The sequence below is a fragment of the Eschrichtius robustus genome, chromosome 2, assembly GCF_028021215.1.
Source record: "Eschrichtius robustus isolate mEscRob2 chromosome 2, mEscRob2.pri, whole genome shotgun sequence".
Classification (NCBI taxonomy): Eukaryota; Metazoa; Chordata; class Mammalia; order Artiodactyla; family Eschrichtiidae; genus Eschrichtius; species Eschrichtius robustus.
The window spans coordinates 166,554,316-166,582,080 of record NC_090825.1 but is presented as its reverse complement, the minus strand read 5'-3'; the positions used below and the strand labels follow the sequence as shown (position 1 = coordinate 166,582,080).

At 45.3% G+C, this 27,765-nt stretch overlaps 1 protein-coding gene and 1 pseudogene across 5 annotated transcripts in view; one reads left to right on the top strand and one right to left on the bottom strand.

The window, feature by feature from the left end:
• PGPEP1 (pyroglutamyl-peptidase I) overlaps window positions 1–27,765 on the top strand; it is a 48,188-nt gene that overhangs the window by 9,425 nt on the left and 10,998 nt on the right. The window contains exons 3-5 of one of the 5 annotated variants that reach the window (XM_068536727.1): window positions 11,335–11,451; window positions 19,694–19,926; window positions 25,102–27,389. In XM_068536727.1, coding sequence (XP_068392828.1) covers window positions 11,335–11,451; window positions 19,694–19,926; window positions 25,102–25,294 — 543 coding nt within the window. In that variant the 3' untranslated portion in view covers window positions 25,295–27,389. Of the gene's footprint in view, window positions 1–11,334; window positions 11,452–19,693; window positions 19,927–25,101; window positions 27,390–27,765 lie in introns of those variants that run through there. The other 4 variants (XM_068536729.1, XM_068536725.1, XM_068536728.1 and 1 more) reach the window with 4 other exon arrangements.
• LOC137758733 (COMM domain-containing protein 10 pseudogene) lies at window positions 13,097–13,728 on the bottom strand (annotated as a pseudogene).

The following is a 27,765-nucleotide window of genomic DNA, read 5'->3' as shown; positions in this document are numbered from 1 at the left end:
AAAGTGTATAATTTAACAGTTTATAATATAGTCACAGAGTTGTACAACCATCACTTCCATCTAATTCCAGAACATTTTCATCACCCCAAAAGAAGCCCATACCCATTAACTATCACTCCCATTCCTCCTTTTCCTCAGGTAACCACTAATTTACCTTCTGTCTCTATGGATTTGCCTTTTCTGGACATTTCATATAAATGGAATCACAAGACGTGGCCTTTTATGTCTCCTTTCACTCAGCATAACATTTTTGAGGTCCGTCCCTGTTGTAGCATGAATCAATGCTTCACTCCTTTTCATGGCTGAGTAATATTTCATTGTATGGATGGACCATGTTTTGTTTATTTGTTGATGGGCATTTGGGTTATTTCCACCTTTTGGTTATATGAGTAATGCTACATGGACATTCATATACAAGTTTTTGTGTGCATGTAGGTCTTCATTTCTCTTAGGGGTATGTGTGTGTATCAAGAGGGGAATTGCTGGGTCTTACAGGAATTCTGGGTCCACCTTTGTACTTTCCCTGTCCCATCCCTGAAATGAGCAGCTTCTCCAAGAAAACCTTCATTCTTTTAGCAGAGAATGATAGTTAAAGCTGGAAGCTGGGAGCTGGGTGTGCTCACTGCTACTAGGATATCATCGCTTCTGAGCTCTGGCAGTTGACAGAACTGGAAAGCAGAGGTGTGTACATTCACACACAAACACACACACCAGCACCCATTTCTATATCAAAACCCTGGAATTTGCACAGATGCCTTCAATTCTGATCCAACACCACAGACTTGTGACTCCTTCCTCTGACATTGTGAATCCCCTCCCCTCATGATCCCCAGTGTGTTCACTTCTTTGATCAATCCTAGAATAAACAGAAAGGAATTTCAGAATTACCTACTCATGCTTCCCCCAAAGAAAGCCTACTTATTAGAATTTAGTATTTGCTTATGGTTCTTTTTGTCTTTAGCCTGAGGACAGAGTCCAAACAATGTATTCAAAAAAATTACTTGAGTTACTTTTTATTTATTCAATATTTATTTATTTATTTATTTATTTTAAATTGAAGTGTAGTTGATTTACAATGTTGTGTTTGTTTCTGGCGTACAGCAAAGTGATTCATATGTGTGTGCGCGTGTATATATGTATATGTATATATTCTTTTTCAGAGTCTTTTCCATCATATTTTATTACAAGATATTAAATATAGTTCCCTGTGCTATACAGTGGGACCTTGTTGTTTATCTACTTGGGTTAGTTTTTTTTTTTTTTTTTTAACTTGAGTTAATTTTAAAAGGAATAACTTAAAAATATTTTTGGAGGAAGAGAGAAGTGCTTTAAATTATTTTTGAAATATTTCATACATGAAAAGTATACACACACTCTATATAGGGCAAACGTGAAATTATGGTGGCTCTGTATTTATTTATTTATTTATTTTTTTAAAGAAATTCACGTTCTTTTATTTATTTATTTATTTATTTATGACTGTGTTGAGTCTTCGTCCCTGTGCGAGGGCTCTCTCCAGCTGCGGCAAGCGGGGACCACTCTTCATCGCGGTGCGCGGGCCTCTCACCATCGCGGCCTCTCCCGTTGCGGAGCACAGGCTCCAGACGCGCAGGCTCAGTAATTGTGGCTCACGGGCCCAGTTGCTCCGCGGCATGTGGGATCTTCCCAGACCAGGGCTCGAACCCGTGTCCCCTGCATTGGCAGGCAGACTCTCAGCCACTGCGCCACCAGGGAAGCCCGGCTCTGTATTTAATATAATGTGTTTTAGAAAAAGCATATATAACTAGCACATCACGTCTTGTAACTTCATGGATACTGTCACCTAGGGATGAGGCTACATTTATTTAAGGGAAAAAAATGAAATGATTGAGTTTGAGAAAAATATTAAGTAATATTAGCTCCACTGGGGAAACGGAGCTGAGCATGATGGGCCTATAGTCTGGGGCTTGGGGAAAGGTGTTCTGTGCCTCTAAGCTCATGACTTTATGGAAAACTCACTTCTTTTTTTTTTTTAATTAATTAATTTATTATTTTATTTTTGGCCGCGTTGGGTGTTCGTTGCTGCGCGTGGGCTTTCTCTAGTTGCAGCGAGCGGGCGCTACTCTTTGTTGCAGTGCGCGGGCTTCTCATTGCTGTGGCTTCTCTTGTTGTGGAGCACGGGCTCTAGGTGCGTGGGCTTTAGTAGTTGTGGTGCGTGGGCTCAGTAGTTGTGGTGCGCAGGCTTAGCTGCTCCGCGGCATGTGGGATCTTCCCGGGCCAGGGCTCGAACCCGTGTCCCCTGCATTGGCAGGCAGATTTTTAACCACTACGCCACCAGGGAAGTCCCCACTTTTCTTAAAAATGAAAAGTTTGTGTAACCCCATTTCCCCTACATGTTCAAGATCCTGATAAAGGGACACAATTCATCATTTAAGGGAAATGAGGAGGACCCCAGATTGGGTGCCTTCACATATCTGGGTCCTTCCTCCTGGCCAGGCCGTTGGGAATTTGAAATTCCTGCAAATTATGTGTGTGTGGAGGGCTTGGAAGTGGATATTTACTCTGTAGATTTTATTTTATTTCACTTCATTTCATTTTATTATTTTTTTTGGCCGTGCTGCACGGCAGGTGGGATCTTGGTTCCCCAACCAGGGATTGAACCTGAGCCCCCTGCAGTGGAAGCTCAGAGTCTTAACCACTGGACCTCCAGGGAAGTCCCATACTCTGTAGATTTTAGGTTTTCCATTGAGATTGAGAGAAAAGGCAGAAAGGAATTCCAGAAAGTTGTGGAGGATTTAAAATTGGAATCTGACAGTTCCCAGCTTTCAACAAATGAAGTACAGTTGGTAAAGAGCCAAATTCAAAATCTCCAATGGAGAGAGTCTGGTGCACAGGGAACGGCTTGGGCTGCAGGGAATAATGTGCTCAGATCCTGGACTCAGGGGCAGAGGCCCGAGGGAAGCTGTTTGTCTTCCTGTTAACAGGCTCCTGACGGACTTCCCTGGCAGTCCAGTGGTTGAGACTTTGCCTTCCAATGCAGGGGGTGCAGGTTCAATCCCTGGTTGGGGAGCTAAGATCCCACATGCCTCATGGCCCAAAACACAAAAACATAAAACAGAAGCAATATTGTAACAAATTCAATAAAGACTTTTAAAAAAATGGTTCACGTTAAAAAAAAAAATCTTAACAGGCTCCTGAGAGCCCCTGGTGTCAGCACACAGCAGATGCCTTTAGGGTCTGTGTTCAGGGAGCAATTCAAGGGTAAGGAGATGGGTATAGACTGTAGCTTCCTGCTTTTTCTTTTTCAAATTGTGATAAAATATACATAACATAAAATTTACTATTTGAACAATTTGTAAGTGTACAGCTGAGTGGCATCAAGTACATTGACACTGTTGTGCAACCATAACCATCATCCGTCTCCAGAACTTGTTCATCTTCCCAAAATGAAATCCTGTCCCCATTAAACACTAACTGCCCATTCTCCCCTCTCCCCAGTCCCTGGTGCCCGTCATTCTACTTTCTGTCTTTATGAATCTGACTGCTCTAGCGACCTCATATAAGTGAAATCATACAGCTTTTGTTCTTTCGTGTCTGGCTTCTTTCATTCAGCATAATGTTTTCAAGGTTCATCCATGTTGTAGCATCTGTCAGAATTTCCTTCTTCTTTAAGGCTGAAGAGTATTCTATTGTATGGATATACCAAATTTTATTTATCAATTCATTAGCTGATGGACATATCGGTTGTTTCCATCTTTTGGCTATTGTAAATAATGCTGCTATGAACAAGGATATACAAATATCTGTTCAAGATCCTGCTTTCAGTTCTTTTGGATACATACCTGGATGTGGAGTTGCTGGATCATATGGTAATTCTTTGTTTAATTTTTTGTGGAACCACCAAGCTATTTTCCACAGGGGCTGCACCATTTTACATTCCCACCAGCAGTGAACAAGTGTTCCGATTTCTCCACATCTTTGCCAACACTTGTTACTTTCCATTTTTTTTAAGATATCCTGGTGGGTGTGAAATAATATCTCACTGTGGTTTTGATGTGCATTTCCCTAATGACTAATAATGTTGAGCATCTTTTCTTGTGCTTATTGGCCACTTGTATAGCTTCTTTGAAGAAATGTCTATTCATATCCTTTGCCCATTTTAAAATTAAGTTGTTAGGTTTTTATTATTATTATTATTGAGTTGTAAGCATTCTTTATATACAGTTGACCCTTGAACAACTTGGGCGTTAGGGGCACCAACCTTCTGCACAGTGGAAAACCCGTCTGTAACTTACAGTCAGTCTTCCATATGCTTTGTTCCTCCATATCCACAGTTCTGCATCTGCAGATTCAACCAAGCTCGAATTGTGTGGTGCTGAGGTATTTACTGTTGAAAATAAATCTGCGTATAAGTGGACCCGTGCCGTTCAAATCCGTGTTGTTCAAGGGTCAACTGTATTCTAGATATAGATCCCTTGTCAGATATACGGTTTGCAAATATTTTCTTTCACCCCAGGTGCTTTTTCATTCTATTTATTGCGTCCTTTGATTCACAATTTTTTTTTCATTTTTATGAAATCTTAATTTCTCTATTTTTTTCTTTTATTGTCTGTACTTTTGGTGCCATTGAATTTGTTTTTAAGGTGGAAAAGAGCTCACTGGGTCTCCTTTTGGGGATTAAGGGAAGTTTCATTTATAAACCCTTAAGTTTTTCCCCTGCCTCTAGTATATACTGAGTCTGAGGTCAGAAGGGCAGGCTTCGGGAGTTCCCTGGTGGCCTGGTAGTTAGGATTCTGGGCTTTCACTGCTGTGGCCCGGGTTCAATCCCTGGTCAGGGAACTAAGATCCTGCAAGCCTTGTGGTGTGGCCAAAAGAAAAAAAAAAGAAAGAAAGAAAAGAAAAGCAGTCTTCAATTTGATAGTATCACTCACTAGCATACATGTTCTGATCTTGCAGTGCAACTAGGTCACTTTTTAGCATTTATGCTTCACACATGGGTGCGAGAAATGTGCACAAGGATGCTTGCTGCAGTATGGCTTAAAACTGAGGAAAATTGGAAGCCACTTAAATATTCCAGTGTAGGGGAATGTTTAAATCCAGCTAATTTCCGAGATGGAATATTATGCAGCAGGGAAAAGGGAAGGAACAAGATTTACATATAATAATGTAGCTAGATCTCCAAAACCAACTGCTGAGTGGAGAAAGCATAGTTGCTGAAGGATGCAATAGATGTAAACATAAATACTATGTGTTTTCTCAGATAGGTGTGTAGAAGCGATAGAAATAGGTCTGCATGGATGTGTGTGCTGTTAACAGTATCTTCTTCTGAAGTATGGGAATGGGACCCAGACTCAGGGTGAGGGGGCTTCAAACTTGATCTGTCTGGCTTTTTAAAAATATACCAACTGTTTTCATTTCCTTATCTACTAATTCTACCATCTGTGTTGTTTCTGGTCCTGTTTCTTTTCTTCTTCTTTCTTTTTTTTTTTTTTTTGGCCGTGCCACGTGGCTTGAGGGATCTTAGTTTCCTGACCAGGGATTGAACCCGGGCCATCGGCAGTGAAAGTGTGCAATCCTAATCACTGGACCACCAGGGAATTCCCTGGTCCTGTTTCTTTTCTTTTCTTTTTTAAATTTATATTTACAATAGTTACATAGCAGGGTTTTTTCTTTCTTTTTAAAAAATATTTATTTTATTTTTGGCTGCGTTGGGTCTTCGTTGCTGCGTGCAGTCTTTCGTTAGTTGTGGCGAGCAGGGACTACTCTTTGATGAGGTGCGCGGGCTTCTCATTGCAGTGGCTTCTCTTGCTGCGGAGCTTGGGCTCTAGGCGCTCGGGCTTCAGTCGTTGTGGCTCACGGGCCTAGTTGCTCCGCTGCATGTGGGATCTTCCTGGACCAGGGCTTGAACCCGTGCCCCCTGCATTGGCAGGCGGATTCTTAACCACTGCGCCACCAGGGAAGGGAAGCCCCCGGTCCTGTTTCTATTGATTGATCTTTCTCTTCATTATGGGTGGTAGTTTTTGGCTTCTTTGCATGCCTGGTAAGTTTCAACTGGTGCCAGATCTTGTGAATTTTACCTTGTGGCATGCTGTATACTTCTGTATTTCCTCAAAATATTCTTGAGCTTTGTTCTGGGATACAATTAAGCTACTGGAAATAGTTCCTTTGAGGCTTGCTGTTCAGTTTTGTTAGGCAGGACCAGAGCAGTCTTCACTCTGGGGCTAATTTTTCTCCACTTCCTTGTGAAGTTTTTCCACTCTGGCTGGTGGGAACAAGTATTTCCAACCCGGTGTGAGCTCGGAGGCTTGTTCCCTCTGTTCCTTTCAAGTGGCTCTATCCCTGGCCTCTGCATGCGTGTAAACCCATCAGGCCTCGGACCCTCAAAAGATCTCTGGATCAACTTCTAGACTGATCTCTCTCTCTCTTCCTCCCTCTCTCTCCCTCTCTCTTCCTCTCTCCCTCTCTCCCCACTCTCTCCTTTGTACCTACTTCCCTCCTCCCCTTCCCCTCCCCCCTCCTCTCCCTCCCCCTACCTCCTCTTCCCCCCAGGTACCTCCTGTCCAGGACTCCACTCTGCAAACTGTAGCCTTCTTACACTTTCTAGAACCTCAGCTTTGACTCCTCAACTCCACGTCTGAAAATTGTTATTTTACACATTTTGTCTTTTTTTTTTTTTTTCGCTTATTCCATATTAGGCAGAAAAAGTCACTTGGATTTTTTTTTTAAAAGGAAACACATTAATGTTTTAAAATATAAGTTAACATTGTTTTATTTTTTCTAGTTTCTTCTATTGTTTTATTTTTTCTCCCTATGACGTGGGTACTACTGTTCACCCATTTACAGATGAGGGAACTAAAGCACAGAGAGGTTGAGTGACTTACCCAGGGTCACCCAGCCAGGGAGTGAGGGTAGGGGAGGGAGAACAAACCTGGTCACCTGGCTTTAGAGGCTCCACTCCTGATTCCTACCCTCCACCATCCGTGCAATTAAGAGCTGCTTTTTCCTTTTTTAAAAAATTGAGATGAACTTGCATAGTATAAAACTATTTTAAAGTGTACAAATCAGTGGCATTTATTACATTCACAGTGTTGTCCAACCACCACCTCTGTTTAATTCCAGAACATCTTTATCATCCAAAAAGGAAATCCTGTCCCCGTTAGCAGTCACTCCCCATCCCCAGTCCCCAAGCCCCTGGCAACCATTGATCTGCTTTCTGTCTCTGTGGATTTGCCTGTTCTGGACATTTCACAGAAACAGAGTCATATAATATGTGACCTTTTGTGTCTGGCTTTTTTCATGCAGCATGATGTTTTCAAGGTTCATCCACATTGTAGCATGTGTCAGTGCTTCATTCCTTTTCATGGCTGAGTAATATTCCACTGTATGGATGGACCACGTTTTGTTTATATCCTTTCATCCAGTGATGGATACTTGGGCTGTCTCTGCCTTTCAGCTGTTGCAAATAGTGAGGAGCTACTTTTAAATGTAGGAAAGGATGAAAAGGAAAGGGGTCACAGCCAGCAGTGAGTCCAAACCCCCACTTACAGTTAAGAAAAACAAGGCACCTCAGGAGGGTCGGGTATTTGCCCAGGCTCACCTGGGTCTGTATTTGCTCTCAGTCCAAGCTTGAACTGCTCACTTGTTCAGCCGACATTCACCAGCACCTAATGTGTACACATCTTGCGCCGTGGCCAGGACATTGACCTGTGGGACCGAGAGAGCATGTAAAGCAGGCTGGGCATCCAGAATGTCTTCTTGGGAGGCTAAGACATGAAGGCTAAGGAGTCAACTGACCGGAAAGTGATGGGAAGAGCATTCTAAGCGGAGGGAATAGCCAGTGCAAAGGCCCTGAGGCAGGAGTGAGTCTGGTATGTGGGAGGCTGTGTTGGGGGAAGTGAGCAAAAGGGGGACAAAGGGAGAGGAGGGCAGCATCCTGACCCCTCAGGGCATCGTGGGCCATGGTGGGGAGTTGAGATTTTTATTCTGAGCGTGGCAGGAGCCACAGCAGGGCGGAAGCAGGGAAAGGCTGCGTTGTGATTTTAGATGCTGCCTTGGGGGACAAGAGGCTGGGGCAGTGCTGGGGAGGAGATGGGGCTTGGTCTCCAAATCAATTTGCCAGACAAAACTTGGGTGTATCCAACAAACGTCAAGCAAACAGTGGTCTATAACATCCTATTATTTTTAATGTGTGGCCATTCAAAATAATCACTCCGGGCGTGCAGCATGCACAAACAGGGTGAATATTGATAAAATCACGGGAATGGAAACAGGGAGCACAGATCTAAAACCTCCAGCGCTTCTCAGGGGTTCGATGGTGTAAAAAACAATACGGTCAGGTAGGAATCATGGTGGTGTGTCAGCGAGCACCAGGCCTGCCTCGTCTCTGAATCCACAAACCCTTTGAAGAAAGTCCCCTCTGATTCCCATCACCACAGTCCAGGGAGTTGAGAAGACAAAGGAGCATGAAGAATAAAAATATTAGTGACCAAGAAAAATGATTGTGGGAGAAGTTAAATATTTTACAAAGTTTTCTCTTCAGCGTCTTTTAAAATAGATTTCACACAAAATATAACCACCCTCCCCCCCAGCCCTCTACCCATCAGTGTCTGCAGCTCACCGTGCACCGTGCAGGTTTGCGCTCTGCCCTCTTCTGTCCGGTGGGGAGGGCTTCCTGATCTCACACGTAACTGGGCTTAGCAAGAGGGCTGGGGTCCCAGATCCTGGTGTTGGCATTTGAGACTCCCCCAGCACACACACCTGCCTCGCCCCACCTACCCTCCAGATGTCCTTGTCTCCAGGTGACCTCTTTGGGGAGCAATTTGGAATTATCTATCAGTGAGGAAGGACCTGCCGTTCCAGGCATCGGATACTCTCCAGAGCAACTGCAGTCAGTGGGGCGCAGAGTTGGGATAGCGTGGGTAGCAAGGTCAAGGCAACCAGAGAAAGAAATCCTGCAGCCGCTGCAGGAGATGCAAGAACTCACCTCTAGGGACTCCCCTGGTGGTCCAGTGGTTAGGACTCCACACTTTCACTGCCGTGGGCCTGGGTTCAGTTCCTGGTCGGGGAACTAAGATCCCACAAGCCGCGCAGCATGGCAAAAAAAAAAAAAAAGATAAGAGCTCACCTCTAGTGAATTCGGCAAGGCCAGATGCAAAAAATGCTTCGCCTGGGACCTGCCCGTAGAACTCTGTAACATCCACCAGTGGTAGCATGTCCAAATTACTGCATGAGATCTGAGAATAATCTGAAACAGCCTGACCGATAATCATTATTTGGGGTATTAATTTTACCATGAACAATGCTCAGTTTTTGATACTGAGCTGAAACCTTCATCCCTGAACGTCTCTGCCCACCCCTGGACGCCAGAGCTGCCAGGATCATCATTCCTCCGGGAAAGTTGGTTCTGGGTCTGCTGTGCTCTGGGCTGTGGGCCATCTGGGGGAAGGAGGGCCAGTCATGGGCTCTGCCACATTGAGAATCTGAGGAAAGCGTCCGTGTTTCCCCAGAAGAGTGCACATGTGGTGCACCATCATAGCCCTTTTTTCCCAGATATATATTTATATATACATATATGTGTATATACCTATGTATACATATTCTTTTTCAGATTTTTTCCATTATAGGTTATTACAAGATAGTGAATATAGTTCCCTGTGCTGTACAGTAGGTCCTTGTTGGTTGTCTATTTTATATATAGTAGTGTGCATCTGTTAATCCCAAACTTCTAATTTATCCCTCCCCGCCCTTTCCCCTTTGTTAACCGTCAGTTTGTTTTCTATGTCTGTGAGTCTGTCTCTGTTTTGTAAATAAGTTCATTTGTATCATTTTTTTTTTTAGATTCCACATATAAGTGATATCATATGGTATTTGTCTTTCTCTGCTTGACTGACTTCACTTAGTATGATAATCTCTAAGTCTATCCGTGTTGCTGCAAATGGCATTATTTCACTCTTTTTTTTTTTTAATTTTTTTTTTTTTTTTAATGTGGACCATTATTAAAGTCTTTATTGAATTCGTTACAGTATTGCTTCTGTTTTATGTTTTGGTTTTTTGGCTGCCAGGCATGTGGGATCTTAGCTCCCCGAGCAGGGATCGAACCTGTATCCCCTGCAGTGCAAGAGTGGAGTCTTAACCACTGGACCGCCAGGGAAGTCCCTATTTCACTCTTTTTTAAAAAATTAATTAATTATTTATTTTTGGCTGTGTTGGGTCTTTGTTGCTGCGTGCAGGCTTTCTCTGGTTGCAGCGAGCGGGGGCTACTCTTCGTTGCAGTGTGCGGGCTTCTCATTGCAGTGTCTTCTCTTGTTGCGGAGCACAGGCTATAGGCACACGGGCTTCAGTAGTTGTGGCACGTGGGCTCAGTAGTTGTGGCACGTGGGCTCAGTAGTTGTGGCTCGTGGGCTCAGTAGTTGTGGCTCGCAGGCTCTAGAGCGCAGGCTCAGTAGTTGCGGTGCACGGGCTTAGTTGCTCCGCGGCATGTGGGATCTTCCTGGACCAGGGCTCGAACCCGTGTCCCCTCCATTGGCAGGCGGATTCTTAACCACTGTGCCACCAGGGAAGTCCCTATTTCACTCTCTTTTGGGGCTGAGTAATATTCCATTTATATATATACCACATCTTCTTTATCCATTCATCTGTTGATGGACATTTAGGTTGCTTCCACGTCTTGGCTATTGTAAATAGTGCTGCTATGAACATTGGGATCATCATAGCCCATTTTTGTTTATAATTCATGATATTCTTAAACCCCTTCATTCCTGAGATGGTTAGAGGCTCCCTAAGGAGTTGGGTCCATCTGTAAATGTATGTTGAGACCCTGCTATCTACCATGCACCAAGTCTATAAATAATTCTTAACAGGTGTAACAAAGGGAGAGCATAATAACAAACAACAAAAATAATAGTAGTAATGGTAGTCAACATTATTCGAGTCCCTACAGTATGCCAAACATTGCTTGGAACTCTTTAGCGTGAATTAGTTCCTTCATTTGTTATAACTACCTTGTGAAGTAAGTACTTTATTATCCCCATTTTACAGATGAGGAAACTGAGGCACAGAGAGGTTAAGTGACTTGCCCAAGTCACTGCCCTTCCCCCCCACAGGCAGGGTTCAAATCCAGGAGACTAGCCTCAGAGGCCGTGGTATCATGCTGTTGCCCACGGAGATGCTGAGAGAGTGGGTGGGGAAGGGGCTGAGGGAGGAGCTTTGGGATCGACCAGCACATGTGCCTTCCCGCTCTGCACAGTGAGTCAGGAACCCCGCCTGTCTTCTGAAGACAGGTCACTCTGTCCCCAGGGATCTCTTTATCCCTGCAGCCCTGACCTAATGCCACATTTCCTCTGCTCTTGCTCCCAGGAGCTGGAGAAGCTGGGGCTCGGTGACAGCGTGGACCTGCATGTGTATGAGATTCCAGTGGAGTACAAGACAGTCCAGAGGCTCATCCCCGCCCTGTGGGAGAAGCACAGTCCACAGGTAAATGGGGCAAAGATGAGTGGGGTGAAGGTAGGTGCTTCCCCATCAGGACCTGCAGGTGGGTGCCCCACACATGGATGGTTTGTGTGACTTTGTTCCTGCTCTGATCACATGGCTGATGCCACAGCCTTATTTCCTAAAGCGCCACACTTTCCTGGGTTACCCTTAGAGGTGAGGGAGGAAAGCAAACACCTGGAACTTCACAGAGCCTGGTTCTGTCCCACGTGAGTTCTGTATCAGTCATGACCTGTTTGGTTATAAGTGACAGTCAAATCACACCTCAACCCAGCTTGAGCACAAATGTTGGTATGCTTCAGGTGTAGCTTGATTCAGGTGCTCACCCAATGTCATCAGCCTCCTCTCTTGACCACGTAGCTTTGCTTTGCTTTCCACCTTGCTTTTGCTTTGGCAAAGATAGGTGGTTGCTGGCTGATATCCTCCCAACTCAGCCGCTCAGCAGAAAGAGAACACCTCTCCTCCAAATAATTCCCCAGAGTCTATGGCTGATTCTCATTGGCCGGCTTGGGTCACAGGCCAGTCCCTGAGCCAATCACTATGCTTGGGGAAGAAGGAATGCTCTGATTTGTGAAGCCCGAGTCCCACATGCCCACTCTGGTGGCCAGAGGGTGGTGTCACCTCTCTCCAAACCTCCTAGAATGAGAAGAAGTGGAGGGTGGTCCACAAAGGGAAAACAGCTGTGGGAGGGAGCTGTGGTTTTAACCTGATGTGATGGAATGGAGGCCAGGCAGGCAGGAACCACACCCTCCCACCAGAGGTAGTTTTTGCCCAGCCAAGACCTTGGGCAGGAGCCATCTGGGAACTTACCTGGACTGGTATCTCTGACAGGTGCAATCCCAGTCCCCTTTGCAGGGGCCTCACGCAGCTTCCTACCCTAGCCTGCTGTTTCAGATTCTCCAGGGCTGGCTGGAGGCATCTTCCTTTCTAAGAAGCCCTCTCATTGCACCTCAAGTAGAATTTGTCCCGTAAGGGGTGGGTGGGGGGGATAAATTGGGAGGTTGGGATTAACATACACACACTACTATATATAAAATAGATAACTAATAAGGACCTACTGTATAGCATAGGGAACTCTACTCAATACTCTGTAACGACCTATATGGGAAAGTAATCTAAAAATGAGTGGATATATGTATAACTGATTCACTTTGTTGTACACCTGAAACACAACATTGTAAATCAACTATACTCCAATAAAAAAAATTTTTTTTGAATGTGGCTACTTTCTTATTTTTATTAATGTAATTAATGAAGTTCTGTGTTCTAAGGTACACATTACACTTTGTATCCATGGACCCTTCTTGATACATAAAAGTATCATCAGGTATGTAAAAAACAAAAAGGTCAGGCAATAAAGCAAAAATAGGACAGTAAAAACAATATGATACTCACTTTTGTTTCCTTTAAAACAGAAGTGTTCTTAACAAGTGCTTGCTGTTGGCTCACAGAACTAGAGAATGTATATTAGAACATCAGTACTCAGGACAATGATCTTCCTTGGCTGTTATTTTGAGAAGGAGCAATAAGCCATATAATTTACAAGAAGAAAGCTAATGAATCCTTCAGAAAACACAACCTGGCAGTTTATCTTCAATGCAAAATAATAAGGTGGCAGGAGTGTATGGAGAAACAAGTCTTCGAGAGCATCATGTAAGGGAATCCAGCTGTGCTTGTATGGTCACAAGCTTGTTATAGAAATCAAACAATTCCTTGTGACTGAATTCCACAAGAACTTTCTTCAGGCTCTTCGACCCTTCATTGCTCACTCCTAGCTGTAACACAGCTTGAGGAGATTTTAGTTTTGCTTGGGCAGAGTGAGCCATCTGAAGGTTAAGCTGCCATCTATCCGACCGTCTCCAGCTTGTGGGGTGCGAGAATCCTCTGCCTGAATTTTTCAACTGTTTCTTGACCCATAGACGACCAAGCATTGACAAATGCTTCTGCTTTGTCTTGTCTAAGATGAATGTTCTCTAACTGCTGCTGCAAAGCAGTTGGCTTCACGTTGTGATATACTGCCTGTTCTAAAATGAATGATATTGTTGCAAGAACTAGGTGAAGATCTTGTCTCTCTAGAGAAAATGCAGCTTGAAGTCTTTCTTCCTCTTCTTCACTGAAACTATTCTCAGCCTTCAGGTGAAGTTTTTGAAGAATTCGGGTGAGCAATCGTGGAAATCTTCCTATATCTATTTCAGTTATCAACGACACTGCTTTTTTCATGCTGGGGCTCTCCTGCAGGATCAGTGCCGTGGATGCCGCCATCCTCGAAGCTCCCTCAAAAATTTTTTTTAAAAATCAGAATTTGTCCCTTTTTACAGAGGGGGACCTGGAGGCTCAGTGAGATGTGACTGAAGGTTCTGTGAATGAGCTTTTGCCTCTACTGTCTATATAGTCCTGCCTTATTCTAGTTAAAAAGAAAACCTAAGGCCTGAACATGTCTTAAAAATGTCTCACTATATAGAAAGGAATAAAGAAGAAGGATTTTGGGTCCAGGCTGCCACTGATGAGCTGTGAGGTCTCAGGGAAGCTCCTTGGGCTCCCCGTGCCTCAGTTTCCTCCTGTGACAGGTGGAAATAATAATAGTCAGGAATCAACCAAGCACAGATCAAAAATATTTGAAAAAAAATTCCAGAGAATTCCCTGGTGGTCCAGTGGTTAGAACCCCATGCTTCCACTGCTGGGGGCCCGGGTTTAACCCCTGGTTGGGGAACTAACATCCAGCAAGCCATGCAGTGCAGAAAAAATAAATAAGGAAATCCAGAAAGTTCCAAAAAGCAAAACTTGAATTTGCCTTGAGCTGGCAGCTATTTATTTATATAACATTTGCATTCTATTAGGTATCATAAGTAATCTAGAGATGATTTGAGGTATACAGGAAGATGTGCAGTAGGTTATATGCAAATACTACGCCATTTTAGATAAGAGACTTGAGCGTCCCCAGATGTTGGTATCCGAGGGAGGACGGGGGGGAACCTGGAACCAATCTCCTGTGGATACCGAAGCAAGGGGTGACTGAAGTACTAAAATCCTACCACCCAATTCCAGTGCGTGGGTGGGGTTATCCCCACACCAAGCAATTCTTGGAGAGCGGCTGTGGGTCCTAAAATTCAACTCAATTCTGACACTCTACCTACCCAGAGATAGAATCGCGTTCCACAGGGTAAGGGCTCCATCCCACAGGACTGCCCTCCACTTCAGATGCCAATCTTTTTTTTTTTTTTTTTTGAAGTATAGTTGATTTACATGTTGTGTTAATTTCTGCTGTACAGCAAAGTGATTCAGTTATACATATATATATTCTTCTTTTTAATATTCTTTTCCATTATGGTTATCACAGGATATTGAATATAGTTCCCTGTGCTCTACAGTAGGACCTTATTGTTTATCCATTCTATATAAAATAGTTTGCAGATGCCAATCTTAGGTCTAGGTTGTTACCTGTGCTTCTGTCCAACTGGCTATAAATCAGGGGTTCCCACAACCCCTTCCTTGGGTTCCCTTAATTTGCTAGAGCAGCTCACAGAACTCAGGAACCCCATTTACTCACTGGATTACCGGTTTATTATAAAAGCATATAACCCAGGAACAGCCAGCCAGATGAAGGAGATGCATAGGACAATGTATGTGGGAACATGTGCAGAGCTGCTTCACCCTCCCGAGTGCCCTACTCTCCCCAGCTGAACTCCATCTCCAGGCCCTCTCCCTTCCTCTGAGGTAGGGGGATGGGGCTGAAAGTTCCAACCCTCTAATCATGTGGTTGGTTCCCCTGGCAACCAGCCCCCATTCTAAGGTGCTTTCCAAAAGTTACCTCCTTAACAAAACAGGGGAATTCCTTGGAAGTCCAGTGGTTAGGACTCCATGCTTCCATTGCAGGGGGCACGGGTTTGATTCCTGGTCAGGGAACTAAGATCCCACATGCCATGCAGCAGAAAAAAAAAAAAAAAAAATTAACAAAACAGGACACCTTTATTGCTCTCATCACTTAGGGAACTCTAAGGGTTTTAGGAGCTCTGTGCCAGGAATAGTGAACTAAGGACAGATATATATTTCTTTTTTTCATTTTTAATATTTAATTATTTATTTTGGCTGCACCGGGTCTTAGTTGCGGCATGCGGGCTTTTAGCTATGGCATGCGAACTTTTAGTTGCAGCATGCATGTGGGATCTAGTTCCCCGACCAGGGATCGAACCCCAGGCCCCTGCATTGGGAGCATGGGGTCTCACCCCCTGGACCACCAGGGAAGTTCCAACAAGTATATATCTCTTACTATAGATCTCGCTATCACAAGGACTAACATCATGAGTTTGTGGTGGGGATGAGAGAGATGAGGCCAGTAGGGCAATAAACAGTTCTCAGCCCACCCCAGGGTTTCTCAGCCACACTGGGGCCACAGCCTTCTCTGTGATGGGCTGTGCTGTGCACTGTAGGGTGCTGAGCGGCCTCCCTGACCACCACCCATGAGATGCCAGGAGCGCTGTGTCTTCAGTTTGATACCCCATAATGTCTCCAGATGTTGCCAAACACCCTCTGGGGGCAGGCTCACCCCTGGTCTATAATAAGCTCTTTTTAAAAAAAAAAAAAAATTTTATTTATTTATTTAGGCTGCACCAGGTCTTAGTTCGGCACACGGGATCTTCGTTGCGGCATGTGGACTCTTAGTTGTGGCATGCGGACTTCTTAGTTGTGGCACGCGGACTTCTTAGTTGCGGCATGCATGCAGGATATAGTTCCCCAACCAGGGATAGAACCCCGAGCCCCTTGCATAGGGAGCGTAGAGTCTTACCCACTGGACCACCAGGAAAGTCCCTATAATAAGCTCTTAATAGTGGTTAACTGGTACCGTGGCTATTGCCATCACTCACAACTTCTTCGTACACGTGCATCTTCGTACACATTTGTGCTCACCCGCAAGTACTTTTTTTTTTTAATATAAATTTATTTATTTATTTATTTTTGGCTGTGTTGGGTCTTCGTTTCTGTGCGAGGGCTTTCTCTAGTTGCGGCGAGCGGGGGCCACTCTTCATCGCAGTGCGCGGGCCTCTCACTATCGCGGCCTCTCTTGTTGCGGAGCACAGGCTCCAGACGCGCAGGCTCAGTAGTTGTGGCTCACGGGCCCAGCTGCTCCGCAGCATGTGGGATCTTCCCAGACCAGGGCTCGAACCCGTGTCCCCTGCATTGGCAGGCAGATTCTAAACCACTGCGCCACCAGGGAAGCCCCCGCAAGTACTTTTTAAGCATCGTACTGCATGGATTAGCATCCTGTGGCTGACGTAACAATTGACTGCCAACTAGGTGTCTTAAAACTACAGAAATTTATAAGCCCATAGTTCTGGAGGCCAGAAGTCCAAAATCAAGGCATAAGCAGGGCTGTGGCTCCCTCCAAAGGCTCTAGGGGAGGATGCTTCCTTGTCTCTTCCAGCTTCTGGTGGCCCCAGGCATTCCTTGGCTTGTGGCCTCATCACTGTATCCTCTGCCACTGTCTCCACATGACCTTCTCCTTTCCTCTCTCTCTGTCCCTGCTCTGTGTGTCTCTTTTAAGGGCATTCGTCAATGGATTTTGAGCCCATCCAGATAATCCAGGAGGACCTCATCTCAAGATCCTTTACTTAATTACATCTGCAAAGACCCTTTCCCAAATAAGGTCCCAGTCACAGTTTCCATGTATTAGGACAGGGACATACCTTTCCTTTTCTTTTTTTTTTTTTTTTTTTTGGTGGTGGTGGTGGAGTCACCATTCAACCCTCTATACTACAGCTAGCTGCTATTTTGTTTTTGCATTCACAGGAATTACAGTGTTACCTGGTGCTCCACTGGTTTATGGAACACCAGATAACACAGTGTGGGTGCTAGGCCTCCAGTAGCATAGCCCCCGCTCCTGGCTAGTTATGTTCTTGAGAACCATGGCCCGCTAGACGTTACCATGCCAGCTACACAGGACAGTTTAAACTTTCCAGAAGCCACAATTGAAAAGCATACAAAGAAGGAATTCCCTGGTCCAGTGGTTAGGACTCGGCACTTTCACTGCCGTAGCTCGGGTTCAATCCCTGGTCTGGGAACTAAGATCCCACAAGCCGCATGGCCAGAAAAAAAAAAAAGCATACAAAGAAATAGTGAAATTATTTTTAATAATATCTTAAATGTCACCCCTTATTTCTAAAATATTATGTCTATGTGTAATCAACATTTAAAAAGTTATTAATGAGACATTTTACTTTCCTTTTTTTTTTTTTTTGGTACTTTTTAGCCGCACCACGCGGCATGTGAGATCTCCGTGCTCTGCAGTCGAGTCTTAACACGCGGAGTCTTAACCGCTGGACCACCAGGGAAGTCCCTACATTCTTTTTTCATGCCCAGTCTCTGAAACTGGTGTGTGTGCTGCACTGGCATCTCAATTTGTATCAGCCATGTGTTGGCAATCTGTATATCTTCTTTGGAGAAATGTCTATTTAGGTCTTCCGCCTATTTTTTGGATTGGGTTGTTTTTTTGATATTGAGCTGCTTGTATATTTTGGAGATTAATCCTTTGTCAGTTGCTTTATTTGCAAATATTCTCTCCTATTCTGAGGGTTATCTTTTCGTTTTGTTTATGGTTTCCTTTGCTGTGCAAAAGCTTTTAATGTTCATTAGGTCCCATTTGTTTATTTTTGTTTTTATTTCCATTTCTCTAGGAGGTGGGTCAAAAAGGATCTTGCTGTGATTTATGTCATAGAGTGTTGTGCCTATGTTTTCCTCTAAGAGTTTTATAGTGTCTGGCCTTACATTTAGGTCTTTAATCCATTTTGTGTTTATTTTTGGACATGGAAGCAACCTAAGTGTCCCTTGACAGATGAATGGATAAAGAAGATGTGGCACATATATACAATGGAATATTACTCAGCCATAAAAAGAAATGAAATTGAGTTATCTGTAGTGAGGTGGATGAACCTAGAGTCTGTCATACAGAGTGAAGTAAGTCAGAAAGAGAAAAACAAATACCGTATGCTAACACATACATATGGAATCTAAAAAACAAAAAATGGTTCTGATGAACCTAGGGGCAGGACAGGAATAAAGACGCAGACATAGAGAATGGACTTGAGGACATGGGAAGGGGGAAGGGTAAGCTGGGACGAAGTGAGAGAGTAGCACTGACATACATATACTAGTGGGAAACAGCTGCATAGCACAGGGAGATCCGCTCGATGCTTTGTGATGACCTAGAGGGGTGCGATAGGGAGGGTGGGAGGGAGGCGCAAGAAGGAGGGGTTATGGGGATATATGTATACATATAGCTGATTCACTTTGTTATACAGCAGAAACTAATACAACATTGTAAAGCAATTATACTCCAATAAAGATGTTAAAAAAAAGAAAGTCACTGTGAGATATATCACCGTAGGGAAATAACCAATAATCAAATAAAGAAAATGCATAGAAAAAAAGTTTGTATCAGCCACATTTCAAATGCTCAATAGCCACATGTGTCCTGTGACTGCCATATGGCACAGTGTGCTCATCAGTCTGTATTTCAAATGTTCACATATTTTCTTACAGCGTCCTTTCTGTATATAAACATACACACAAATAATTAATATTTGAAGTTAAACTGTATTCAGTTTGGTATCCTGCCTCTTATAAATATGTTATCATGAGCATTTAATCACGCAGGTCATTAAAAATTCTCCCTTAACATTATTTTTACAGCTGGGTAATATTTAGTAATTAATACAACCATTCTCCTATTATTGGGCATGCTAGTCATTTCTATGTTTTGGGGTTTTTTTCCTCACTTTTATAAATAACGCTGAAGTGACCATTGGCAAATTATTATCTCTTTGATTGTTTTTAGGTTAGATTCCTGGAAATTATACCTTGCCTTTTGTATTTGGCAATATGTCTTGAAGATCATTTCATACAGAATTGCCTTGGGCATGTTAACAGCTACAAAGTAGCTCATACTTTATTTATCCAACCCCCCCACCTCACCGTGAATGGCTAATTAAGTTGTTTCCAATATTTGATTGTAATGACAAAGCTGCAATGAGCATCCTTGCATATTTCACATTCTTGCATGTTTCACTTGGCACACCTTTCTGTAAGAGTGACTGTAGGGTCTATTCCAGCAGCAAGATGTCAGAAAGCACGTAACCCCCAGCAGAGCTCTGTGAGGATGCTGCCCTCTCCTTGGCCTGGGGGGACTCCCAGTCCCATGACCAGACCCTATTAAGCCTTGCCCATCTGTCTGCAGCTGGTGGTGCATGTGGGGGTGTCAGGCATGGCGACCACAGTCACGCTGGAGAAGTGCGGGCACAACAAGGGCTACAAGGGGCTGGACAACTGCCGATTCTGCCCCGGCTCCCAGTGCTGTGTGGAGGATGGGCCTGAAAGCATTGACTCCATCATTGACATGGACGCTGTATGTAAGAGGGTTACTACACTGGGCCTGGATGTGTCAGTGACCATCTCACAAGATGCCGGCAGGTAAGGCACCATGGGGCCCTATGGTGTAGGTGTGAGTAGGGGTTTCCCTCCTACATCAGCCCAGGCTGGGTGTTGAACAAGCCAAGTGTGTTTGACTTTAGCTTCTTTGGGCCAAGCGCTCACTTTTTCTTTTTCACTTTTGAAAACATAATTGTTTTACCACCTGATTAAAGCATGGGATAATATTTTTTAAGCATGGGATATTTTAACAGTATTATACATAATATTTTTACATAGAATTTCACAGTATATAAACCTCACCGTGCATGAGGCATAGAGTTAAGTATATATGTGTATATGTGTGTGTATATATATATAAAACGGGTTCCACGGATTCTGCTTCTGGAACTCGTGGTGTGTGGACTGTGGATCCTGGCATCTCCCACCTGCACGTTGCTCCAGCCGTCTCCCTGCTGTTCCTCCTGCCACCTCTACCCCAACCCTGACAGTCCTTCTCTCCTAAGCAGTCAGTGTCTATATTAGTTTCCTGTGGCTGCTATATATAACAAATTACCATGTTGGTGGCTTAGGACAACAAACATTTATTCTCTCCCAGTTCTGGAGACTAAAAGTCCAAAATCAAGGTGTCAGCAGGGTTGGTTCCTTCTGGAGGTTCTGAGGGAGAACCTGTTTCATGTCTCTCTGGCTTATGGGGGCTGCTGGCAACGCTGAGTGTTCCGTGGCTTGAGGTGCTTTACCCCAATCTCTGCCTTCATCTCCACGTGGCCTTCTTCCCTGTGTGTGTCTTCACATGGACTTCTTTTATTTTTTTTTTTAAGATTTTTTTGATATGGACCATTTTTAAAGCCTTTATTGAATTTGTTGCAATATTGCTTCTGTTTTTGTTTTTGTTTTTAAAGGGTTATTTGTTTATTTTATTTATTTAGGGCTGTGTTGGGTCTTCGTTTCTGTGCGAGGGCTTTCTCTAGTTGCGGCGAGCGGGGGCCACTCTTCATCGCGGTGCGCGGGCCTCTCACTATCGCGGCCTCTCTTGTTGCGGAGCACAGGCTCCAGACGCGCAGGCTCAGTAGTTGTGGCTCACGGGCCCAGTTGCTCCGCGGCATGTGGGATCCTCCCAGACCAGGGCTCGAACCCGTGTCCCCTGCACTGGCAGGCAGACTCTCAACCACTGCGCCACCAGGGAAGCCCTTTTTTTTAAAATATAGATGTATTTATTTATTTTTGGCTGCATTGGGTCTTCGTTGCTGCACACGGGCTTTCTCTAGTTGCAGCGAGTGGGGGTTACTCTTCGTTGCGGTGTGCAGGCTTCTCATTGTAGTGGCTTCTCTTGCTGCGGAGCTCGGGCTCTAGGGGCATGGGCTTCGGTAGTTGTGGTGTGTGGGCTCAGTAGCTGTGGCTCACAGGCTATAGAAGGCAGGCTTAGTAGTTGTTGCGCATGGGCTTAGTTGCTCTGCGGCATGTGGGATCTTCCCGGGCCAGGGATCAAACCCGTTTTTCCCTGCATTGGCAGGCGGATTCTTAACCACTGCGCCACCAGGGAAGTCCCTGCTTCTGTTTTATGTTTCGGTTTTTTGGCTGCGAGGCACATGGGATCTTAGCTCCTTGACCTGGGATCAAACCCACACCCCCGGCATTGGAAGGCGAAGTCTTAACCACTGTACAGCCAGGGAAGTCCCCATGTGGCCTTCTTACAAGGACACCAATCATTGGATTTAGGACCTACCCTAAACCACTATGACCTCATCTTAACTAATTACATCTGCAAAAACCCTATCTCCAAATCAGGTCACATTTTGAGGTTCTAGATGAACATAGATTTGGGGCAGAAACTAACTATTCAGCCTATTAGAGGGTCTTCTATTAATTTAAGTCTGATGATGTCCCTAACTTGCTTAATTCTTCCTACAGCTTCCACTGCACCTCGAATAAAATCCCAACTCTCCAGCATCCACAGGTTCTGTGTGGTCTGGCCCCTGCCCACCTCTCCACCCTCCTCTGCCTTCACTCTCGCCTCACCACTGCCTTCCAGACCCACAAACCAGGCTCCTCCTGTTCCTCAAACACACCAAGCTCACTCTAGCACCAGGGCCTTTGCACATGCTAAGACCTCTGCCCAGAGCTCACCTCCCTCTGATAATACCTCTTTCAGGTCTTAACTCCAAAATGTTGCCCCCTTGGGAAGGACTTCCCAGCCTCCCAGACCTCTCTGTTCTATGCCCTCTCAACACCAGGTACCTTGATTTCTCAACAGTTTGTACACCTCTCCAGTCCAAAGGCGGCAGGTAGCAAATTCAGTTGACAGAATGAAGAAGTGGCTGAATTTACCATCAGTCTTTTTTTTTAAATTATTATTATTTTTTTTAAAGATTTATTTATTATTTCTTTATTTAATTTAATTTTGGCTGCGTCAGGTCTTAATTGCGGCATGCGAGATCTTCCCTGTGGCACGTGGGATCTTTTGTTGCCGCGCGCGGGCTCTTCTCATTGTGATGCGTGGGCTTCTGTCTAGCTGTGGCGTGCGGGTTTTTTCTCTTCTCTAGTTGTGGCGCGCGGGCTCCAGGGCATGTGGGCTCTGTAGTTTGTGGCACTTGGGCTCTTTAGTTGAAGCTCCTGAGCTCAGTAGTTGTGGCGTGCAGGCCCAGTTGCCCCGCGGCATGTGGGATCCCAGTTCCCTGACCAGGGATTGAACCTGCGTCCCCCTCATTGTAAGGCAGACTCGTTACCACTGGACCACCAGGGAAGTCCCTTAATTACTTTTTTATTAAAGTATAGTTGATGTACAATAGTATACGTTACCGATGTACAATACAGTGATTCACAGTTTTTAAAAGTTACACTCCTGGGCTTCCCTGGTGGCGCAGTGGTTAAGAATCCGCCTGCCAATGCAGGGGACACGGGTTCGAGCCCTGGTCCGGGAAGATCCCACATGCCGCGGAGCAACTAAGCCCGTGCACCACAACTACTGAGCCTGCGCTCTAGAGCCTGCGAGCCACAACTACTGAGCCTGTGTGCCACAACTACTGAAGCCTGCAGGCCTAGAGCCCATGCTCTGCAACCAGAGAAGCCACCACAATGAGAAGCCCGCTCAAGGAAGAGTAGCCCCCGCTTGCCGCAGCTAGAGAAAGCCTGCACACAGCAACGAAGACCCAACGCAGCCAAAATGAAAGAAATAAATTTATTTTTAAAAAGTTATACTCCATTTATAGTTATTATAAAATATTGGCTATATTCCCTGTGTTGTACAATATATCCTTGTAGCTTATTTTATACCTAATAGTTTGTACCTCTTAATCCCCCTCTCCTATATTGCCCCTTCCCCCTCCCACCAGTCTATTTTTTTTTTTTAATTTATTTATTTTTGGCTGCACTGGGTCTTCCTTTCTGCACGTGGGCTTTCTCCAGTTGCAGCGATCGGGGGCTACTCTTCGCTGCGGTGCGCAGGCTTCTCATTGCGGTGTCTTCTCTTGTTGCAGAGCACGGGCTCCAGATGCATGGGCTTCAGTAGTTGTGGCACGTGGGCTCAGTCTTTTTTTTAAATTATTTATTTATTTATTTATTTATTTTTGGCTGTGTTGGGTCTTCGTTTCTGTGTGAGGGCTTTCTCTAGTTGCGGCGAGCGGGGGCCACTCTTCATCGCGGTGCGTGGGCCTCTCACTGTCGTGGCCTCTCTTGTTGCGGAGCACAGGCTCCAGACGCGCAGGCTCAGTAGTTGTGGCTCACGGGCCTAGTTGCTCCGCGGCATGTGGGATCTTCCCAGACCAGGGCTCGAACCCGTGTCCCCTGCATTAGCAGGCAGATTCTCAACCACTGCACCACCAGGGAAACCCTCAGTCTTTTTTTTAAACTGATTTTTATTGTTGTTTTTGGCTGCGCCACACAGCTTGCAGGATCTCAGTTCCCTGACCAGGGGTTGAACCCGGGCCCTGTCGGTGAAAGCCCGGAACCCTAACCATTAGGCCACTAGGGAACTCCCCTGAAATTAATTTTAAGTTACTCAGATAATTCTAGAATATATTCTCATACGTTCCTGTTGTGAAAGATTCTCTTGCCCTCTCTCCTCCCCCCGCCCCTCCCCGCCCCAGGGATCCCTCGGTTAAATCAGAGATTTAAATTGTGACCCTTCCTACTCACCCACACATATGTTTCCATACATATGAGGACATTTGGCATACTACTTTCGAATTTTGTCCTGTTTCACTTTGCTTTCATGTGGATGGGGTTACGTGGTGTGCATTTTCATGAGAGTTCCCTTCCTTGGTTTCACTTGTGGGCATGTGACATGGGTCTTAGTGAGTTCTGTCTTCCTGTGGCTCCACTGCCTGCCTTGTAAACGGCTGCATAGTATTCCACTGTGCAGATGAACCAGAGTTTATTAAGCCACTCCTCTCTCAGTGGACATTTAGGTGGTGTCTTAGTCTGTTCGAGCTGCTATAACCAAAAAAAACCCCAGACTGGGCAGCTTATAAACAACAGAAAGTTACTGCTCATAGTTGTGGAGGCAAGGAAGTTCAAGATCCAGGCACCAGCATGGCGGTCGGTGTTCTGATAAAGGCCTTCCTATAGGTTGCAGACTGCCGACTTCTGGCCATGTCCTCACAGGGTGGGAGGGGATTTGGGGGGACATTCAGATCCTAGCAGGTTGCTTCCTGTTTTTCCGCTTTCACACATCATGCTGCAGCAGATACCTTGTTCATCTTTCTCGTGCTCTTGTGCAGATGGCTCCTGAGATAGAGTCTAAAAACTCAAAACATCAGGTCATAAAGTCTATGCATTTGTAATTTTTAAGAAAATTATTTTAAAAAAATTTTATTGAAGTATAGTTCATTCACAATGTTGTGTTAATTTCTGCTGTACAGCAAAGTGATTGAGATATATATATATTCTGTTTCATATTCTTTTCCGTTAAGGTTTATCACAAAGTATTGAATATTGCACATTTGTAATTTTTGTAGCCTGCCAGATTGCCCTCCCCTGGGGCAATTTGCATCCCAACCAGCAACATCTCACACTGCTTCCTTCCCCACATACACCCCAGCACTTGGAGTTATTTATTTATTTATTTATTTGCTGGCCTGGGGAGGGAGAAGCAGTATTCCATCTTGTGGATGACTGGTGAGGTTGGGGCGGGGGGGTGTCTTATGATGGATTTCGATGGAACATTCACTCTCTGACCCCATTTGGTCTCCCTCCCATCCCCCACGCCCTGTGGCTTAGGTACCTCTGCGACTTCGCCTACTATACCTCTCTGTACCAGAGTCACGGCCGCTCAGCCTTTGTTCACGTGCCCCCTCTGGGCAAGCCCTACAATGCAGACCAGCTGGGCCGGGCACTTCGGGCCATCATCGAGGAGATGCTGGACGTCCTAGAGCAGTCAGAAGGCAAACTCAACTGTTGCCACAAACACTGATTGCTGCTCAGGCCTCCCAAGACCTCATTCTGCCAGGGACCCTGAGAGACACGTCCGCCCTCTGGGGCCTGACCGGAAAGGACGAGCCCATCAGCTGGGGATCTGTTTTGGATCAAATATGCCAACTTACACACCTCCTCTCCCTTTTTCTCTGCAAAAGCACTGGTTGATTTGAAGGCCACAGTGAAGATTTTTTTCTCTATTTCTCTTTGCATCTGGGGATACAGCTGTGGCAGCCAGGAAGCCGGGAGGTCCTGATTTCTGCAGAGAACCCCTATCAGGTGTCTCTCTTCCGCGATCCTATGGCTGGGGCTACCTGCCATTCTAAGTCTGTGGTGGAGGGATTCCAGAGTTCCCTCCGTCCGTGACTGTTTTTTCCCAAATGTAAAAGCCTCATGGAGACTCTTTACCCTGATCCATGTCCCAGCAGCCTGGACAGCCCCGGCAAGGGCCACCTTGGCATCTGGCATGGCTTTTTTCTTTCTTTCTTATTCTCTTTTTAAAAACAATAGTGCTAGTTTGGGCACAGAGTAATTTATATTCCCTTTGGTTAAAACGCGGGCTTTAGCCAAACACAAAAGTGTCTTTTCTTTTTCCTGGGGTGCAGCCCCTTCTGCCTCCTGCCCTGAACACTGGACCTACATCTTTGTTTTGGGAGTGACATTGAGGTCCCCTTGCTCGTGGCGGGGTGGCACTGGGCCCATGGCCAGACCACGGGGAGTCGGGGGTGGCTGGTGCCCCAAGAGACTGAAAGGGTTGGCTGATCCTTTCAACGACCGAGCTGTGAGCTGTACCCACGGGGCCACTGGGGCCAGGCTGCCGGTGGGAAGGCAGACTCTCATTTCAACATGCACATGACTTTTTTTTTTTTTTTTTTAATATGTAAAAATGTGTAGCAGCTGCAAACCTACCCCACATCTGACCTGGATTTTCAGTCTTGGTGCTTGTTTTCCTTAAGGGGAGAGGGCCAAAATGGAGTCTGGGGGCTGAGCTCCGTGTGTGCTGGTGTATTTGAGCAGGAGAGCGGTGGGGCAGCCAGCAGGCTTCGTGTAGTTGGTTTTTGGATGCGCCTAGGGCTCGGTAAATTTTTATCTCACTCCCTGGTAAATTTTTATCTCACTCCCCGGTGACTTTGAACTTACCAGCAGGGGTGAGAGTGACATCTCCCAGGAGGCAACTAAATTCAGCTGGACCCTGACACCCATCGGACAGAGGGGGTGGCAGAAGCAACCGTGAGGAAAACACACATTTTGGAAGTATTCTTCTATTGTTTTGGAGAACACGCAGTTTTATCGCTTCACTAAGTGTGAAGCGTGCTGGAGTCTGATGCTGTGTTGGATCATGTTGGTGTTTCCCAGCATGCAGTTCTTTTGAAAACAGCTGAGATTTTTGTTTTGTTTTGTTTTCTTAAACATTCGCCCTCTTTCCCTCCTGTTCTGATGCCCAGGGTGGTTGCTGCCTCCGTTGAGCTGCTGTGTCTCTTGGAGACCAGGTTGATAGGTTTCTGAGTGAAATGCATTTTCTGAGTCCTGGGCTTTCTCTGGAGGGGAAAAGTGGGCACAGGTGGGTGACGTGGGGTCAGCATATGGCAGTGGCTCTGTACCATGGCCCGCAGGGTAAAATGATCAGGACCTAGCTCCCCTCTCCATGCCAGCCCTCCCTCTGCCAGAAATGCCCCCTCCACATCCCTGGTCCGAGTTTGCAGTCTCCTGAGAAATCTGGAGCATAAGATGTCATGGCATCTACTCACTCAGCTGGCTTCTGTGAGCAGCGGTTGTGGCTCTTTTGAATGCGGGGGTGCTCAAGGCCAGGGGGTCCCCCAGAGGTCTTATTAAGAATGGCATCTAGCTCTAACTAGCTCTGTTCTCTAAAGGTCTGATCTGTGGGGCTCTGAGGAGGAAATGGATCTAGGCAAGCTGGAGTAGGGAGGGAAGACTGGAAGTGAGCCAGGTTTGAGCTTAGCTGGGTGCCCACGGAACCCAGACACACCATTCCCAAACTCTGCATTTTCATCTTTCTTTTGTGCTCCCTTCTATTCTCTGTTTAAAGCGCCATGTGGTTTAGCAACTTAGAGATATAATTTATTGTCTGATCATTGTCGAGTGTGTGTGTGTCATTTTTGTGTTCCTGCAATGGTTTTAGATTTCCTCATCAAGTCAAACCAGAACCCTGTCCTTGTTCATGATGCAGAGCACACAGCTCATTTTTATTTGATCAGATAGCCATTAAACATTTCACTCGCTCCCTGCCAGCTTTGAAATTTTCCTGTTTTAATTACTTTTATCTTTTTCTTTGGGGCAAACTCAGCCATTCAATCCATGGTATATCTGTCTGCATTTGTTGGGTCCCGGACAAAAATGTCCTTGTGTGAGAAGAGGGGGACCAGGTCTCATTCCTTCTGCCATGTCATTTCAGGGTCTGGGTTGTCGGGGGCACAGAATAGGGAAAGGCATGAGCCTGTGAAGTGGGTG